Consider the following 16,197-nt stretch of genomic DNA (forward strand, 5'->3'; position numbering starts at 1 on the left):
GTTTGTAGTGCGCCGGCTACGTCACAAAAAGACTGTCCCGTCGGAGAGTGTGTAAATTACATGATGAACACAATTCACCCACAGAGCTACAGCTTTATGAGAGGCCAGAGACTCCCTACTACTTTGTATCTGTGAAAGCAGTGTAAGCCATGCCGCTATATACTTGTGGAGGTGTAGATCCATGCTTCATAAATGAATTGTTGTGAGCTTCGGCCAGCTCAGTACTAAAGTCTTCTTCAGAGTTTATCCTCATCTCAAACTCTAATTGCTTATCTGTCTTCTGTGAAATGTTCTACCCATTTGGAACTGCAGTTCCAGGTCAAGCTGAATAGGACTTAAAAAGCCCTGAAGAATTCAGTTGGCATAGTTTGGGTTCACACCGAAGCTATCACGGTCTGTCATTGAGGATGCTTGGGTAAGCTGGGCTTGGCCGGGGCACGTCATTGTAGAGAGTCTGACTAAAAGGTCTCAGTCTGCTTCAAACAAAGTGCTTGTCAGATTGTCTAACAACAACTTAAACCTTCGTTCTGAGGGCGCAATCACATTGACAATTTGCCGTGTCTATATTTTGAAACTTTCTGGCTTTTCTCTGAAGCTCTCTTTTTCACTTCATCACGCAGCTACTCCCTCCACTTTTCTCGAGTGGACCACACCTGGGGTATATGTTGGGTGACACATACAAAATAGTTTGTTTCAAACACACATTTAAAACTGAACATGACTAAAAAGGCCTTGGGCCTTGGGTAGAGTAAACACCTGAGCTGTCATGGTCTGTCATTGACAAGACCGGAGATAGTTTGGCTTGGGCATGTCGTGGTAGGGGAGTCAGACCAAAGCCCCGTTCAGACAGCAACAGAATGAAATGATGTAATAATGGGAATCAGAGTATTATCCATGCTCATCCACCATGTTTCTCATCACTCCTGATGGTGTTTCAGCAATGCCATTATGGCTTTAGATCATGCTTTTAAATAGTGATTGTTTCTCTTATCAGAGTGTTGATGGGGATAATACATGAATATTGCAGTCAATGCAAATATCTCTCTGGTAAAACCATAATCGCCCTGCTGATCCCACCCCAGTGTGGTGTGATGAATGAGGACATACCACTGTGCCTTTTTAAACCATTTGGTAAATGCAAAAATTGTGTCAATTGTTTCGAGAGGACAGTCCCTCTCTCAGCCCAAATGTTCCAACATGTGATGGCTGATGGCATCCCCCCCTACTTAACCAATTCCAGGTTCATATTTTAATATTCATGAGAGCATTAACACCTCTAAAGAACACAGTAGGCGAGGCCGTTGCTGCTTGGTTCCTGTAGGTGAACTTCTTCTTTGTCATCATCAGATCTTCGTCATGACATTGTTTAGACGTGTTTGGCGGATGACGTTGGGGAAACATCGGGTTAGAACATGTTATATTGTGAGGTTGCAACATTTGCCCCCTCTGCAATCATACTGAATGGGATTTTTCAGTGTAGTTCCGTGTGGATCAGTGCAATAACATTCTAATTCATAACCAACGTTGTTGACACAGTCGGGGGAAATTGGTTTGCAACTGCAAATGTTAAAGCAATACTATGTAACTTTTCCCGCTTCGGTCCCCCTGCAGGTTGTCTCGTTGGAACTACAGCTAGCGCCACCCGCTGCTTCGGTCCCCCTACAGGTTGTCCAACTGGAACTACAGCTGCTGCTGAAAGTTACATAGTGTTGCTTTAAAAGAAACCGCAAGGAAAACTTGGAATCAGACTTATAGCCTTGACACAACAACAAGACGGCCGGCCAAAGTTGGGCCGACAGTGCCCGGTCGCCTTAGTTGTTGAAATGTGTCCCGCACCTTTGGCAATAGTCGGCCCCTAACAGAAAGCAAGCAAACGACCAAAGTCAAGTGGGCACACACAGAAGGCTCTCCTCATTTTTCATCTGTATCTCATCAGGTCCCTCCCTCAGGTTCTTACTATACTGGAATATATATTTTTGCGCATTATGTCCATAAGAGGTCAAATGTATGAGACATAACAACTTGAATAGGTATATTTATATCAATAGAAACTCGTCTTTTAAAAACTCTACATACCTACACATTACAAAATAAGCCCTAAAATAATGTCCTATACCGTAAAACTTAATTTAAAGACCATAACATTAGACCTCTCTCCCTCTGCAACGTGGTTGGTTCTAGACCAGGGGTTGGCAACCTTTTTATTTACAAGTATAAGTGCTATTATAAAAGGTTCTTGTTAATCAGTGGGCCCTATCAGCATTTAGCTTGCCATCATCTACCCAGCTGCTCAGGCGGTGTTATTTTTTCTCTTTGCGCCGCATTCTGTAAAGAAGGCAACGAGTACTAGCCAATCAGAGGCAGAGTAGGGCGGGTCTTTGCGGGGATGGGGAACAAGTCAATCAAACTACTGTAAATAACAGGCTGTGCTCCTGCCAATGGCTGTGGAAGAGGTCATTATGCATGCGGATGAGAGGGCACTATTCAAAAAAATCTTTTGCACACTTGTTGCTAGTGTGCCATTGGTTAAGCTACCCACATGATTGCCAAACATTACAGATCCATTTGACCGTGCGAAGCTTCTGTCGTGCCGCGTTCCACTCTATTCCTATGGGTGACGTCAAGCGACTTCAACGCTCCTGCAAAGCATTCCGGGAAGGCGGCGCTGCATTGGAAAAAATGCTGCGCGTCAAAAAGCTGGCCGATGCCCATCTTTATGCAAATGAATCTGTTGAACGCGACGCGACTATCCAGTAGAAGTAGACGAAAATCTTTCAAACTAACCTTTGTTGATCTGAAATGAAGACAGATTCAGCAACTGCATGGCCTATTTCTCTCTTAAAATGTTTTCAGAAACACGTTTCGGTGAACTATTTTTGTAAAATATGAGATTGTGTTCTCAACGAGCTGACACTCCGTTGAAGTTCTCGAGTAGCCAGACCCACCTCACGCATTCGTCCAATCAGCTGCTGGTTAGGGGCGTGGAGCATCAACCATGGCTGTAGGAAATTGCGATACCACGCTCAGTTGTGTCGGACAAATGGATCTGTACCGTTTGGTTGCTGACCCCTGTTCTAAACTGAGAACTGAGGCCCCTAGATAGCAAGCTAGCTAGCTAGCTAACTAGCAAGCCGGCCAGCCACTACTGAGTCAAATTTAACAACTTAATGTTTAATCCTCACACTCTTGTCAGAGTGTAGGAAAACTATCACTAGAACGAGTGACAAATTTGTTTGGCTAACATTCTGTAACCACTGTAGCAGGATAGCATGGTGGAATTAGCAGGCTAGCTAACTGGCCAGCTGGTTACAGCGGGCTGCTCGTTTTTTTTGGCGATTTAAAAAAGCATGAAAACACTAAAGCAGTATCAAGTACAGAAACAAAAAAATCAGAAGCCCTAGTTGACCTTATCATTTCAGGCCCTGTATGTTATTCTTATAATATCCCAAATATGCATGCATACATACTTGGATTCTTATATGTAAATTCAAACATAACTACAATATTTTAAAATATTCCTGTGATCTTTCTCTCAGCAGTGTTGTACTGTATATGTTTTATTCAGAAAGCCTAATGACATGTACAAGTTAGTTTTTTGGCCTTGTGTGTGTAAAACCTCAGTTTAGGCAAAGTTTTCATCAGAACAACAGAAACTAAAAAGAATCATAGCTCTAGATAATAATATTTCCATAATATTTAAATTGGCTTCTTTATAACACAATTCTATTCATTTGCAAACCAAATGGTACAATGAAATCAATGCACTTGTCAGAGAAGGAGGTGGGTATGGTTTTCTGTATTCTCACCTATACGGTTATACGGTCCTTGACATTACCCGCAATATTACAAACATCTACATGTTTGTGATAAATCATGTTTTAGTATATGAATCAATATGAGAAGGAAAAGCCAGTCTCCTTCTGTCTCTCTCTCTTTCTTGCCTTTCTTTTGTATTTCTGCCGCCCTGAGCAAACACTGCCTGGGGTTGATTCTTTCTCCTGTGGTTGGACACACTTTGCTTTTCACATGCATCGCTACTCACCAGTAACTCCATGGGCTACTTTGTCCTCTGTGTCTCTGTCTCCACTTTTTTTTTTTTTTTTTGTGCTCTTGTCTTTACAGTTACATATTGAGCCACATACCGTTCATTTTATTAGCCAAAGACATTGTATCACATCTTTCATGGCATTTGGTGTAACATTATACTGTTTAGGAAATGTAGGCCTACATCACTCAGAGACAAATGAATGAGGAAATGAGTAAAACTGAACTATAATATAATATACTATATTTATAATATTTTAAATTGTTCATTTATATTAGATAAACTAACTACTGAGCAACTTGTTTTTTCTCTGTGAGCATTTTAAAGCAACACCAAAGTTTCTTTTGTACCTTAAAATAATGTTTCCAAAATCGTTTCAGTGGTTCATCTACTCATAACTGGGTCAACGGCACTTCTGCATTCGCTTTGCAGCTGTCTACCGGCTAGAACCGCACAATGCAAGTTTGCCAGATCGGGTAGCGGATCTGTAGTTTGAATGAGACAGCGGTAATGGACGATTCCGCTTCCAACCTGTAGGGGGACCGAAGAGGAAAAGTGCTTTGGTGTTGCTTTAAATATTTACAGAATAAACTAATTGATGCCGCATACCTGGGTAATAATGCCTCCGATGAACAGCTCTGTCTCTCAAAACATCAGTGTTTCTCCAAGTTCATCTCAAAGTGTGTGATACAGGTCCATGTAAAGGGGCACTCGTAAAGATGGGGGGGGGACTCACAAGAGACACATTAATACAACAATGGTCCAAATATATGTAGAAGAAGCCGAAGATATTTTGACTTTTAATCCCTAGGGGTCTACAAAAACACTTCCTACATTTCCAATAATACAACCAACTGCAACTTCGTGGTAAACCTCATTATTTATTCAGCAAATACATTTCCATATGTGCAAAATTCATATTATTTTTAGTAGTTAAACACTTCCAGCTTTAGTAGAGCGTAACATGTAATGATGCATATAAAAAAAAAACTTGTGTGTTTCTTAGTGCTGTCAAACGATTAAAATATTTAATCGCGATTAATCGCATTAATGTCATTGTTAACTCGCAATTAATCGCACATTTTTATCTATTCTAAATGTCCCTTGATTTATTTTTGTCCCATTATTTTTTTTTCATTTTAACGCTCTTATCAACATGGAAAAGTGGATAGGCTTGCTTTGTGCTTTTGTCGCCTGACTTTGACAAGGGGGGGAGCGGAGAATTGGCATCAGCTGTGTGCTTGGTCATCAAGTGGTATTTCAGACTGGACGTGCTGCGACAATAGCTCAGTTCACAACCACAAAACACACACATCACTTTGGTCTTGTCAATGGAACCATTTGGCAACTTTTTAAAAGTAAACTTTCCATTCAGAACATACAGCTTAACATATACATATACAACAGCTTGTTGGCATCCATTTCGGTGTTTCGCGCTCGCCATCCACTCAAAACGTAACGTTAGCCTACTACTCTTTGGCCGGCTCGCAAGCCCAAACAAGTGTGTGCGGCGTGCCCGTTGTTTTGTTTCCGGTCTAGCTAGATCCGGTGTGGTGTTGTAGTTTTTCTAACATTACTAGTTGTTGCAACAGCATGTGAAAAAAAACTACAAAGTTTGCTAGGCCAAAAAGAACGTTAATAAAAAAAAATGTACGCCGTTAAAATGGGTTTGCGTTAGCGCCGTTAATAACGTGTTTAACTGACGGCACTAGTGTTTCTGTGTCTCCGGCCTTCTCTGTCCTGACTCGTGGGGATTAGTTCCGTTCCAGTGGATGTACAGTTGGATATTTATAGCTGATTAAATCATGTGGAGTGGACTAACCACACACTAACCAACAGCCTCTGTGTGTGCCTGCATGTGCGCGCGCATCTGTGTGTTCGTGCATGTGTGCGCGCATGCGTGTGTGTGCTGTGAGAGTAAGGACCTGTAAAATGCTATAGCTCGTTAAGTCATTCAGAAACACACAAACATGCTTCAGTTGTACTAGTTGCAGACGACTGTGTCATAATTGCATTTGAGAGTATTTGTATGTCCGCACGCACGCATGCACACACAGCCACAAGTTCTCAGGGGGATCGTCGGTGCCATGCAATCCTCTTACAGCACAGACCAGACTACACAAACACACAGAGATATAAGAAGGGTTACATATGGACCAGCTAAGTCCTACAACGTGTTTGTGTGTGAACATGCTTGTGTTAGCCTTGGAGATCAATACAGTGTGTGTGATTGTTGTAAAACCACAAATAATCATTTTTACATTTCTGTTTGTGTACGGATGAAAGAGATTGGGGTACTTTAGAAACAGTTTTCTTCATTACATAGTGTGTCCGCCATAGAAAACTGTGATTATTGTTGCAGAATGCAAAACGGTCAGCTGCTGCAATCCAAAAATGCAAGCTTGAACCTCCAGGAAGCCAAATCCGTAGCGTAACGTCTCTCTGACGATCGTCTCTATCTTTACCCACAGAAACTGCGGGAGAGCTGGAGACAGACCCGCTCAGCCCAATGGAGGAGAGTGAGGAGAAGGAGAGGGGCATCATGGGACAAGAGCAAGAAGATGAGGGCAAGTGCCGAGAAAAAGCAGCCGGCGTGAACGCCCAGAATTCCGCGCCAGATATAGAGGAGGTTCGTACAGAGCCGGAGGAGAAGGGAATAGAGGAAGGAGAAATGAAGAAGGAGATGGAGCTGGAGGCAGAGGTGAAGGTGGAGCTGTGCCAGTCAGGGCCAGGCCTGCAGATGAGCTTCATCCGAGGCACAGACCTGTTTGGCTACGTGGGCATCGAGGCAGTGCTGGACCAGATGAGGCGCAAGACCATGAAGGTCGGCCTGGAGTTCAACATCATGGTGGTCGGTGAGTCTCACCACACAGGGTCGCCAGATAGAGCTGTAACAATTTCAAGTTTTGCTGTCCAATTATTTGCGTCAGAAATAATTGCGAGTAGCTTTATAATTGTCTCCTTCAGTCAAATTTACATACACAACATTTATTGAATTATTGCTTTTCCAAATACATTAAAGTTTTGAATGAATCCCAGTAAACATTGTTTATCACTGTCATTTGACCCATATATACTGTAATAACACAAGTACACAGCCTATGAAGTAAACCATGCCTCTTTATTATTATTATATATTGTATTTTTTTTCTTTCATGAACATAAAATTGACAATAGTGCAGTATTATATAGTTTTCCGGACCTTAGCTTATAGCAATCCATTGCGGTTAAACAAAGAAACTGTAATTATGTAAAAATAAAAAATAAAATTATTTATTTAAATGTTTGTAACAAAATAGTTCTTCATTTTGGTGAAGCTGCAGCTACTTTCTTCTGTTCCTCTGCTGTCTGCACGTTGGAGCGTGTCACACACACACACACACACACACACACACACACACACACACACACACACACACACACACACACACACACACACACCAACAACACAGTGAAAATTGTATAGCTTGTGAAGTAGTTCAGAAACACAGAAACTTGCTTCAGTCATACTATCTTCAGATGTCTGTGTTTTGAGAGTATTTGTAAGTCCACACACACACACACACACACACACACACACACACACACACACACACACACACACACACACACACACACACACACACACACACACACACACAAATATACACTGACACATGCACATTCCGGAATGCCAGCCACCACTTCATTTCTGTTTACTGATGGCTAGTTCATTAGCCAGTATGTGGTGATTTTTGGCAGGAGCCAGCTTTCTAAAAGGAAGCATGATGAAATTAAATTTTAACCGATCATTAACCGTTAACCGACAAGCAGGAAACTGAGTCCCAGTTCATCCACCAGAGAGGGTTGGACACTTTCCGCACTCCATGTATCTATGGACAAATAGCAGTTAATAAATAGATTGGATAGCCTTTGCTTTTATCGTGCAAAAGTTTCTATATCACAAAAAAAGTAACGTGGAGGGTTCCTAACAATGCTTTTTACAAGTAAAATAAATGATCAGTTGACTACTTTCATTGAATTTGGGTGTTTAATTTAAATTTATAGCATTTGGGGGGGGGAATCCTAAAAGAACATTGAAAAGCGTGACAAATGATGGAAAAAGTGACAAAAATATCGGGGAGCATCAAAAGTGTCGAAAAAGATTGAAAAAAGTTTTCATTTGAAATTTTGACCCAGCATGGTCGATGGGAGGACGACACAAGGGGTTAATAATATTGTTTGACTGATTAATCGATAGTATTAATCAGTCAAAATTCTTATTGTCTATTTACGGTTAAACGGTTTATGATTGACATCCCTATACCAAACAGGACTTGCAACCCACAAAGTTTTGTGATGTACGTTACAAAAAATACATATTTTGGCCGGTATAAAATATGCTTGGCTACCAGCCAACTTGGCCGGTGAGCCAGAAAGTTAATTTCGGACACTGCTCACAAACAGCGCCTGCTTTGTTATCAAAGTTACATCATCATTGTGCTAATGTATTGCACACAAAACTGACGCGTGTGTGCGTGCAGCTGTCTGATCAGGGAGCCGTTACAGTTTGGAATACAAGCGACAAGAACAAAAAAAGTTTGTTTGTGAGCAGCATGTAGAGCATAATCCCTGGCTACACGGAGGACTAATCTAAGCTAAAGTAGCCTGTCGTTCCTCCTCGCCTCCAACTACGTCACGGTCATGTCAAATGACGGCACTGGATGCCCGAAGATGCCCAAACAGATGTTGCAGCTGCAAACTGCAGCTTTCTCAGTCAATGTAGCACGCAATTTCTAAACTACATTTACCATCAACACCGATTGGTCATGTCGGAATGTGTGTGTGTGTGTGTGTGTGTGTGTTTGTGTGTGTGTGTGTGTGTGTGTATATTCTCGTTTAACTACATTCATGGGGTCCAAAAACCGGCAATACAGTATACTTGTGGGGTCCGGACAGCTTTGTGGGGCCAAAATCCTGGACCCCACAACATTAAAGGGCAGTTTGAGGGTTAAGACTTGGTTTTAGGATTAAGGTTAGAATTAGGTTATGGTTAGGGCACGTCAGGGTAAGGGTTAAGGTTAGGCATTCAGTTGTGATGGTTAAGGTTAGGGTAAGGGGCTAGGGAATGCATTATGTCAGTGACGGGTCCCCACAAAGATAGGGAGACGCACTGTGTGTGTGTGTGTGTGTGTGTGTGTGTGTGTGTGTGTGTGCGTGTGCGTGCGTGCGCATCGTGCTAGCCAACTACTAAAATCCTCTCCGATTCAAACCAGCCACCCTGCTGTGCTTTGGCCAATCACAGAGCTCCACAGAGAGGTCGGCTTCTATCAGAGCCACTCAGCAAAGCTCTCCACTGTGGCGAGCTTGCAGTTTGGCTCACATGATGGCCACCAGGTCACCAAAATGTCACAGGATTTCACAACAGTTCTTTGTGTTTTCCCTTTTCCCTTAGAGGAAACTTGTCCTACATCTACAATTACATTGTGTTTGAAAAGACACTCTGTGTGCTGTGGGGGTATCCCGCGTGTATATTCTGTTCAGCTCCACAGCAGGGTAACTGGACTTTAACGGGGACCACTCATTACATATTCTGTATCCACGACGTTCCACTTCCGGGATTGGAAAGGAAATTCCGCCGGATGCATGTATTTTCGCCGATGTCCGTCCCCTTCCGCTTCCTTTTGTGCTGGCGTTCTAATCTCCGGTGGATTTCTGAGGACTATGGTTAACTGCTCCTCAGATCTCTGCAGGGTAAATCCAGACAGCTAGCTAGACTATCTGTCCAATCTGAGTTTTCTGTTGCACGACCAAAACAACTTTTGAACGTACACATGTTCCACCAAAACAAGTTCCTTGCCGAGGCTATTTAGCAGAGGCACCGTGTGGAGTTTAGCACCGGCCAAGACGATTGTGATTGGTTTAGAGAAATGCCAATAAACCAGAGCACGTTTTTCTCAATCTTCCTCTTTGAGATAATATAGTTTGCTTTTCGTATTGGAAGAGGAAGTGTGATTCTGTGAGGAGGAAGTGGTTTTGAGAGTTGAGGTTGTCTGCTCTTTCCTGCCTCGCACACAAACAGATGATATACACTTCCCTTGCTGTTTGATTGAAAACAGGAAGCTTGCCCTTGATACTTATTTCTAATTCCAGTAATCTAATTATTTATACCTTAGAGATGAGTTCCAATAACTTTAATAAATATGCAGCTTTTTTTTTTAGGGCTGATGCCTGTTTACTTTAAAATACTGTATATGGACACACTAACAGACAGCATTAAAAGTATACCTGTATGTGACTTGGGATAAACATTTGTCATTCAGGTTATTTTTTTTTTTTAAAGAATGCCACATATCCACCACTAACACCACTTTGAAGGCCCTCTGTCACATAAAAACATATCTAAGCAACATATTGAGTCTTACTGTCAAACTTGAAATGAAATTGACTTTATCTGTGTTTTTAACAAATCAAAGGGGTTTAGACAGACCTTCCTCCACAGAGCCGCAAAGGAGGGTCTGGCTAGTCCACACAGCATTCCGGGATGGTAGAAAAAACGTGCTCTGGTTTATTGGCATTTCTTTAATCCAATCGCAATCGTCTTGGGCGGCGCTAAGCACCAGACGAAGCAACGGTGCCTCTGCTAAACAGCCTCGGGAAGGAACTTATTTTGGTGGAACATGTGTACGTTCAGAAGTAGTTTTAGTCAGACTGGACAGATAGTCTAGCTAGCTGTCTGGATTTTACCCTGAAGAGATCTGAGGAGCAGTTAACCATAGTCCTCAGAAATCCACCGGAGTTTAGAACGCCAACACAAAGAAAGAGGAAGGGGGACGGACATCTGGTCGAAAAGAGGGACATCCAGCGGAACTGCAACTGTAGTTGGCAGGGGTTTTATTGTCTTCTTCAGATAAGGATACATGGCAGAAACAAATGCAAGACACTCTTACACATACTTGGCATGTGGCTGAGAGTGTAGAAAGGGGTCGGCCTTCACCCACAAGATTGTCCTCCTCTGGCCAAATGTCAAAGTGTTCTTGAGCAAGACACAGAACCGCAAGTTGCTCGCCGGGCACTGTACGTGTAGGTGTTTGGTGTTTTAAGCCCCCGACGGTGTCTTCCAGGCCACGCTGCATGGAAGGGTTAGGGTTAAGGTTAGGTTAGGGGCCTTGAAGTCGACGGTCGCAGCGCTGCCTTGAAGTCGACGGTGGGGTCTTAAAACACAGCCCGGTCTCATGGAAGTTCGTGTAAATGTAACGTTATTTGAATCTATTGATACGTGTTCACGGAGACGTTTTTGTCGTTTTTTACGTGGTGGACAACACGAAAATGTGAAGTAATGTATTTCAATGGGAAGCATATTTTGTGGCCACAGCACGAAATTGTAGGGAGTGATATAAAAAGCCGAAAATCCGCGTAGGGAGGTCGGTCGGGGTGGTGGATGGGTCAAACAACACAGGACTTTCACCCGGGTGAGCGGGGATGGCGTCCCTGCGTGTGGCGTTTTGTCCCGCATGTTACTGTGGCGTGTCTCCCGGCGTTTAAGGCACTCTTTCCCCGGCGTTTAAGGCGCCCTTTCCCCGGCGTTTAAAGGCGCCCTTTCCCCGGCGTTTAAGGCGCCCTTTCCCCGTAAGTTTTTTCCTAAACCCAACCTCCGCCATCCCGTTATTGTGGGCGTCCCCAGCGCGGAGCCGCCTTGGAGCGCCGCCTCGTGCGCCCGTCTCGGGGCGGCCTCCGGCTTATGGAGCGACCTTTTCGGCCGCCTCTCGGCATCCTTTCCCCGAGAAAATAATGTGACATTTACACGTAAAAAATAATGTGACATTTACACTTAAAAAACGAGAAAAACGTCTCAGTGAACACGTATCAATAGATTAAGAATAACGTGGACGTTTACACGAACTGCCGTGAGACCGGGTTGTAAAACACGATTGAGCGTATGTGTATGTGTCCACTGCTCCTGATGCTTAGGATGGGTTAAAGATATTGAAATTCCCTACGTTGTACTGCAGTTGTATGTGACAAATAACAATAACGTTTCTTTGGTTTTATGTGTGCGCAGGTCAGAGTGGTTTGGGAAAGTCCACGCTGGTCAACACTCTGTTCAAGTCCAAAGTCAGCCGGAAGTCCTGCACGCCCAACTGCGAAGAGAAGATCTCCAAAACAGTCAAACTGCATTCAGTCAGCCACGGTGAGTCCATAACAACTTGAATATACCTAAAAATAGAAGTAAAAAAGTGAATGCATATGGTGCGATAGAATGAATTAAAAACCGAGCAGCAGTTGCTTGTTGTTTTTAGCCGCTACAGAGCTCCGTCAGAGTTGCTAGATAGTGTTTTATGATGACACCACGTTGGGCTATTTCACTTTGAGATACTTTTTTGACATTGAACATTGTAGTTTAAAAAGTGTTTTGGCATGCCTTGCAACAGTGTCACGATCCATGGTATTGGAATGGTATCGGTATGGTATATGGATTTAATTCTCACATACACACACACACACACACACACACACACACACACACACACAGGGGAATGTGTTATGATTCCTGAGGCTCCTAAAGGCATGACATGCTGTACTTGTCTGTCAATAACAATATGTGAGTTTGTTCCTTTTTGGCTTTTTAGGGTGTGTGTGTTCATGTTTGTGTGTTCATGTTTGTGTGTTATATTTCTGTACTCTCTGTCTTCCTTATTCGAACTGATTGCATTTGTTGAGTGTGAAGAGGTTACGACTGATGATATAATAGGAGACACAGCACTCCCATCCTGCTTTCATATGGCCTTTTCCTTTTACTTGCTGTCTCGTGACCAAGAACAAGTGACAAGTGGCTTGTGCTGCGACGGCTCACAACATCGTTTTTTATTCTTTTAAAAGGTGTTCAGATGAATCCAGAGTAAATGTATTTCACAATGTGTGTATATGGCATCTGTACTACTAAACACAGGTGGATATTGTGTCCCTTGAAGGGCCAGTTTACCCAAATTGTCTTGTGTTGTATTGCTCTGTAGATAGAAATCCTCCTGTAGAAAACAGCTATCAGACACTACCTGTTTTTTGTAATCTTTTCCTCAAAGAATAACTTAACAAAGCTTAAAGGTTCAGTAGGTAACTTAAAAAAATCTTTTTTTGTCATATTTGCTAAATCTGCCACTATATCCTGATAGGGAGGGAAACAGCCAATCAGAGCTGAGAAGTCTATAACGGTGCCAATCACTGCTCGTGAACTGCAATCAAACTAGGAAACTCAGGATTCAGTTATACATTGCCTATGTCTCACCTCAAATGTTTAGTGTAGTGTACAGTTTCATCAAATACGGCAAAAATGTGTTTTTATAAAAATTACCAACTCGACGTAACAATTAATTTAGCTTAAAGGACAAATCCGGTGCAAAATGAACCTAGGGGTTAATAACACATGTGTCCGAGTTCGACCGTTCTCTGGGATCTGTTTTCATGCTAATCGAATGTGGCCAGTTTTATCGCGAACCGCTAATTAGCTTATAGCGCTAGTCGTCGGGGCACGGCTAATGTAAAGTAAAAAGAAATCGCTATTTCTATACCACTAACAAGGCTCAGAATAGCACCATGCTTCCCCGGTAGCATAATGAGGGTCCCTACATGTAAACCGAAGCATTGAGAACTTTGTAAGTGTACAGACAGTTTATTAAAAAGATAGTTTAGAAAGACGGTAACATTTGCATGTTTGTGTGTGTGTTTTGCGTGCGTGTGTGAGTGTGTGTTTCTGTGTTTAAGTAAGTAAGTAGGTAAAGTTTATTTGTACAGCACTTATCACAGACAGTCACAAAGTGCTCCGCAGGCCAAATAGATAAATACATTATAACAAATCCATAATCTTAAAAAGCACAATAAATCACAGTAAATCAAAGTAAAACACAAAAGCATAAAATACATAGGAATACAGTCAACAATGTGGTCAAACGAACGCCTGACTGAAAAGATGTGTCTTTAGCTGCTTTTTATAAATGTCAGCAGAGGCTTTGTGTGTGTGTGTGTGTGTGTGTGTGTGTGTGTGTGTGTGTGTGTGTGTGTGTGTGTGTGTGTGTGCGCATGCGTGCGTGCACATGCGCTGCTTTAAAAGAAAACATCAGGCCAAAGACATGAGACATCATTTATCTCTCACACACACACGATGCGTCTGTTTTGGGGTAGATGCTCTTTTTTTTTTTTTTTTTTTTTCTGGAATGTGAAGCTGTAGACCAGGACGTCCTCCATAAACATCTTCTCCTGCACTCTCACATATGTATATTTTAATGCTTGTCACATTTACACTCTGCACACTCTGAAAAACTCTGTCCAGGTATAAATGTCACTATTCGAGTATGCTGTTGAAGAGCACAGCATAGCAGCAAAATGCCTAAATATGGTCACGGTCGTGATTCAGAAGCAAACTGCGGGTTTCTTCACATGTTCTATTTAGTCTCCCAAGGATTAGCCAGAGGGACAGGATGATCTGTTACAAGTGAGTTATACCTAAAGGGTGATTTGTAATAGGTTAATATGCCTGAGTACACACACAAACTAATAGACCCTTTGCGCGGCAGACATGTTGACATGTCCTAGTAGGAAAAGCACAGGTGTATTCAAACCCATTACTGATGGCTGCATTCCACTTAGGAGAGGTCCTGGTATTGGGCATGCTGACTCACTGAAATAGCGTCCTGGGACACTTGATCGAACTGAGCCATTGTTAAGGTTATCAATTTCAGCTGGGCTTTTCCTACCATGACAAGTCAAAATGTCTGCTGTGAAAAAGGTCCATACTTTTATAGGATGATGAAAGCTATTATGACGAGCATGTCCAAACTGTACCGCCTATTTACCAGCACATTAGTCTATATTCACGACCAGGGGCGTCGGACTGGGGGGGAAAAGGGGACTGGGTACCCAGGGCCCTAATGTGAGGAGGGCCCTTTCTACAGGGCCCAGAATTTTGTGCTACGCCCCTGTTCACGACATTCCGCCGGATGTCCTTCTTTTCAGACGGATATCCGTCCCCCTTCCTCTTCCTTTGTGTTGGCATTCCGGTGGATTTCTGAGGACTATGGTTAACTGCTCCTCAGATCTCTGCAGGGTAAATCCAGACAGCTAGCTAGACTATCTGTCCAATCTGAGTTTTCTCTCGCACGACTAAAACAACCCTGGCGCTTACCTACTGCTAGTACCAGCTCTGCTGGGCACGGCCCTCCATTGCAGATTTAGTGCCACTTCATGCGTGAGGCGAGCGTGGCTGGTCGTCATAGCGACGCCGCAGGAAACTGCCGTGACCTAACGCGACACACACACACAAAACGTCGAAGGTGTGTTGGTTTTGATTCTCAGCATGTGGCTGTTTTGCAAGAAGAAAGATTTAGTTTCAAAAGAAGCTGGAGGCAGCAAAAAACCAAAAAAACATCGCTAAACTATTAAAAAATGGCAGGTTTGTTCAGGACACCCCCTGTCTGTCGCTAGCAATGATGACGCAGTGATTAGTGACGATTCTCTCCGACCAATCAGTAGTCTGCAGGTTTTCACGTCACCTTTTGGTATCGCCTCAGCTCGCTTGGAACCTAGACGGAGGTGATACTAAAAAAAGTACCTGTTGGCAGGTAACGGGGACTTTATTTCATAATGAAAAACCTAAAAAAAAAAAAGAGTCGAGGCGAGTCAAGCTGGTACCATGTGATGGAAAAACTCCATATCTGTCCAATCTGAGTTTTCTGTTGCACGACTAAAACAACTTCTGAACGTACACATGTTCCACCAAAACAAGTTCCTTCCAGAGGCTATTTTTGCAGAGGCACCGCCCAAAGACGATTGTGATTGGTTTAAAGAAATGCCAATAAACCAGAGCACGTTTTTCTCCCATCCCGGAATGCCGTGTGGGCTAGCCGGACCCTCCTCTGCTGCGCTGTGGAGGAAGGTCTGGACATGCGAGACTGCCAGCACATTGATCTGATCCCTGTTGAACATCCCTCTTTATGCTGTCATACCTCCCTACTTTCCATTTCAAACTTTTGACTTATCATTTCAAAATAATGTATACATTTTAATATAGCCAGTAATGACTTTCATAGAAACTATTGAATTATGTGATGGAAGGACTCATAACTAAAAATAGACACTTACTATAACAAGTAAAACAAAACCAAGTTAAGTCCAGCCGGCAA

The 16,197-nt window shown here is 42.8% G+C and overlaps 1 protein-coding gene across 4 annotated transcripts in view; it reads left to right on the forward strand.

Annotated features, from left to right (window-relative positions):
- Positions 1-16,197, forward strand: part of sept12 (septin 12) — a 100,413-nt gene that overhangs the window by 60,046 nt on the left and 24,170 nt on the right. For all 4 annotated transcript variants that reach the window (XM_039824315.1, XM_039824316.1, XM_039824318.1 and 1 more), the window contains 2 exons: positions 6,517-6,900; positions 12,087-12,215. In XM_039824315.1, coding sequence (XP_039680249.1) covers positions 6,517-6,900; positions 12,087-12,215 — 513 coding nt within the window. The remainder of the gene's footprint in view (positions 1-6,516; positions 6,901-12,086; positions 12,216-16,197) is intronic.

This window comes from Perca fluviatilis, chromosome 15, assembly GCF_010015445.1.
Source record: "Perca fluviatilis chromosome 15, GENO_Pfluv_1.0, whole genome shotgun sequence".
NCBI lineage: Eukaryota > Metazoa > Chordata > Actinopteri > Perciformes > Percidae > Perca > Perca fluviatilis.